The 4,185-nt window shown below is 41.8% G+C and overlaps 1 protein-coding gene across 6 annotated transcripts in view; it reads left to right on the forward strand.

Moving 5' to 3' along the window:
* Window positions 1–2,297, forward strand: part of dst (dystonin) — a 223,074-nt gene extending 220,777 nt beyond the window's left edge. For all 6 annotated transcript variants that reach the window (XM_079634661.1, XM_079634663.1, XM_079634664.1 and 3 more), the window contains 2 exons: window positions 738–861; window positions 1,268–2,297. In XM_079634661.1, the coding sequence (XP_079490787.1) occupies window positions 738–861; window positions 1,268–1,518 (375 nt within the window). In that variant the 3' untranslated portion in view covers window positions 1,519–2,297. The remainder of the gene's footprint in view (window positions 1–737; window positions 862–1,267) is intronic.
* The last annotated feature ends 1,888 nt before the right edge of the window (window positions 2,298–4,185 follow it).

The following is a 4,185-nucleotide window of genomic DNA, read 5'->3' on the forward strand; positions in this document are numbered from 1 at the left end:
GGAACTCGCCACCAGGACGGTTCCACGAGAACTACATTTCCTCTAGGGACACTTTCCTGGTTGTATTCGCACCGCCAGTAGGACGCCATTTAAACAACTGGAGGATGCTGTGATCACATCTGTGTCTGTTACTTAAATGACTATGAACAGGAGAAAGTACAACATGCAATATTGCAGAATAAAGGCCCGTTCACACCAAGGACGATAAGTATAACTATAAAGATATAGTTCTAAGCATCAATCTAAATAGAAAAGAATAGTTCATGATAACACAAAGGGACGATATCGTTTAAATCACTTTCTGATTTTTTTTTCCAGCTGATGAGCGATAAAAACATTGACAGCCAATCAGAATCAATTCTGCTTTAAAGAGTTTGAGCATGTAAAGTGACGGACGACAAAACTGCAGCACGCTTAGAATAAACAGAATGATATCATGCGTTGGTGTGGATGCTATAGTACTTTATAGTTGGAGGATGCTAACTCTATAGTTGCTAACTTTAGGAGCTAATTTAGTCAAATCATTCCCAGTCCCTGCGGTGTGAACACGCCAATGCAGCAATGATTATAGGAACTATGAAAACCGGTGTGCCTCCGGTGCGAAAGGCCTTATTGCAAAGCCAGCATGTTAGGTAGACATCTTAGACACCTCTTCTGTTTCTCAATGAACAATCAATTACATCCTCATCGTCCTGTTCTAAACGGCCTATTTGTTTCTAAATCGTGACATCTTTCAGAACACCCCCATTCAGGGCAGCAAGCTTCGTCTTCCAGGATATCTGTCAGGAAAAGGCTTTCAGTCGGGAGAGGATGGAACCCTGATCAATGCTGCAGTCATGAAGGCCAGAGGTCAAGCCATGGGTGAGGCGGACAAACCTTTTCAATATCTTAAGAGTTATTGTGAGAGTGTAGAGGATAGGTGTACACGGGACTGTTTCTTGCACGGTTCACCCACTATCTGCTTAAAATGATTTTCTTCCCGAGACGACCGATACCGCTAAATCCTACTAATCTCACTCTAAAGCAAACAAGAGTGATTGGGGATAACAAATATCAAATGTTGGCTATACAAGAATTTTATTGTTATTTTTGTCTTATTGTGATGCTGAGGCTAAATTAAATACATCTGTCACTCAAAATTCTGAATAAATTAAAAATGAAATCAACATATAGAAATATCAATATCTTAATAGCTCATCTTTAGTCATGAGCCGTTGTGTCAGTGTCATAGCACTGAGCTGTAACCGGCTTTAAACTTTCTCCTCAGGGTTGAGTAAGATCTCAAGCAGGCCTGGCAGTAAAGCAGGAAGCCGAGGGAGCAGTCGCCGCGGCAGCGACGCCTCAGACTTCGATATCTCGGACATCCAGTCAGTGTGCTCGGACGTGTCGGAGAACGTGACGGACTCAGGGCGGCCACGCTCATCCTCTCGCCAACACGGGGGGAAGCCCTCCAAGATCCCAACTCCCCAAAGGAGGAGCACCCCTACTAGCAAACTGGCCAAGACCAGCAAGAGATAGTCAAGAGTCCAGTCCACAGAAGGGGTCACGTTACAAGCCCCCGTTCTGACCGCACTGGTTAGCGAACACCAAACCCAGACTGGACACACCTAGATCCACACTAAAGACTGCAAAGTGTTCTCATTTTTAAAAAGCGTAGCGAGATGTAAATTATTCTGTTGTGAACGTGAAAAAGGAAGTTCATGTGGAGTGTGTGTGTGTGTGTATGTGTGTGTGGAATGCGATGGCTTTGTGTATTTGTCCTGTGCTCTATGTGAACGTCATTAATATTTTGTTTGATCGCTGGGAAAGATCAGCGAACACAAGAAGACTATGTTAGGCTACCTAACACTTTTCCACATGTTCGTGTCGAGGGAGAAGCTGAATGTACAGTCATTTCCTCAAGCGCACATGCTTGTTGGTGATAATATGCCCCTGTATTCTGCCAGGCCACCACAGTTATTTATTCATCTATTTAAAGTGCAATGACAAGCTGCTGTTGTGCATTTAAAGGGCAATACAATACTTCCAACTGTAACCACTGCAATCATACACTACAACTAATCCTGATCATGGCCTTTAAACTTATAAACACCCGTCTGTAGCGTCCGCTGTATTGTTCATTTCATCAGATCACAGATTGTGTGCCACCAAACTGTGACTGCAACTTTCTGACTAAAAAACATTCATTAAGTGCAATCATGCCTGTGTATTCTATGGTTTCTTTTTGCCTGAGTGATGCAAATTACTCAACTTTTTGTAATAAATATGCTTGCAGAAAGCTCAACAATATACACAACAATCACAGACTTGCTTGTTTCCATTCACCCCAAACTATCTGACTTCTGAACATTTAAGAATAATGTCTCGGGCCTGAGATTAACAAGTCTTAAGAAGAAAATAAAATGTTTTATGAGAATAAAATGCAATGTCAGCCTTGTAGCCTCTGGCAGTCCCTGTGCCAGTGAACAGGACCAAAGAAATGTTGTGCAGATGCCAGATGGCCTTTAGTGTTGGTTGGATTAATGTTAGTATGTCAGAGTGTGATCAGATGAGCTAACGTGAGGCCATTGTTGCTGTGGTGTTAATCCTCGACATAGGATATGGACAACCTAGCCTTGCACAACACCAGACGGAAGGGAAAACGTTCGTTCTGCAGCAATGACTATCCGTTTGATCAGCTAATTCTTGTCAACATGTATATTTCTCTCAGAAATGTGTTATTATCTCCACAGGATCTTCTCAAGTAACGTGCACGTTTCCGCATGGATCCAGTGTGTTGCATCATAAACTTGGGGACGAAAGTAAAGACTAAACTTTTTCCCCATGAATGCCATTTTTATCACAGCGTATACATGCTTAGAGAGTGTCCATTTATTTTCTTGAAGCCGTCAGATCTACTTTACTGTTCAGTTTATTTCATAAAGTAGTTAGCCTCTCACGGTCGTCTGTTACAGTGACTTTTACCATGGCAAATGTCTAATTGTGGTTAAATCACTGTTAGCGAAGGTTTCGAGTGGTTTATAGCTTCTATAAAACGACAGCTGCTGCAATACGATAAGACAGAGATTCAATAATTAGTATGATTGGAATAATCAGTTCTTTCCCCCAGTGATAGATGGATAAAACCTATTCTGTTTTGAGTGGCTATGCTAAAAGTTCCTGATTTGCAATTTCCATCAGCTGAAGTGAAAGGCAATGAGTGCTTAAGGGAAGAGTGAATCACTGGATTTGGTAAAGTTGGCCAAGTTAGTGGCTTCACTGGCAGTAGTCTGTTTTAGGCTCGCAGTGGACCACTAAAGCCTCCAAAAATGACAACGAGGCCCATAACAACTCAACACATGCATCAAGGCCCATGTACCAAACTGTCTGAAACCATCCATGTTCAAAAGAAGATACAGTGCTAAAAATGGTGATTTGTTATGTGAACAGGCTGGCCTAATTATGTCACCAATGTCCCAGAAAGCATTAACAGCTGTTTCTCAAGTATAGTAAAGATGTTCTCACCACATCCGGTGGTTTTGACTTATGTTGATTACTCGAGTCCTCGGGGATAAACTGATAGGATCCACAATGATTGCCATGAGCATCCCGGCAGAGTGGCTGGCGGCTTGAATAGGATAATTCAAAAGGGTTGAATCTGAAGACTGTCAATTGATACATCCATCACAAGTGGACCCTGGGAGAAAAATAAATAAATTGTGGCGTCGCTTGACAGAATGTGCTCGACGAGCCAGAGCAGATGGAAATGCATAGCAGGACAAAAAGTGGTGTGGGTTTTGTGGACGACTTTGTCAAAAGGCAGACAGTATTTTAGAAATACAACAGTTGAGAACATTTCTAGGGAAATTAAGTTGGATGGTTTTATTAAGGTAAAGACGGCAGTGTTCAGGTGGAGGAACCACATACTGTACATCAACAAAATAAAGCTGAGATTTTATGCCATCCCAAGGAGCAGGTGTCATGCCCAATGGAAACCTTAAGCCATTTTACTTTTTAGAGTCGAGCTGCATCCCAATTCATTAATGTGAATAATGCATAAGTACTTGTAAAGTTAAGATCATGGTAACCCACTAGTAATGACTCAAGTGTTACCAAATCCATCAGAAGGAAAGCTTACAAAAACCTCAAACGCTTTAGTAGTTACTTGAGTCATTCTGTTAGGACCACTATCGTCAAATACGATAA

This window comes from Phoxinus phoxinus (assembly GCF_949152265.1).
Source record: "Phoxinus phoxinus genome assembly, chromosome: 14".
NCBI lineage: Eukaryota > Metazoa > Chordata > Actinopteri > Cypriniformes > Leuciscidae > Phoxinus > Phoxinus phoxinus.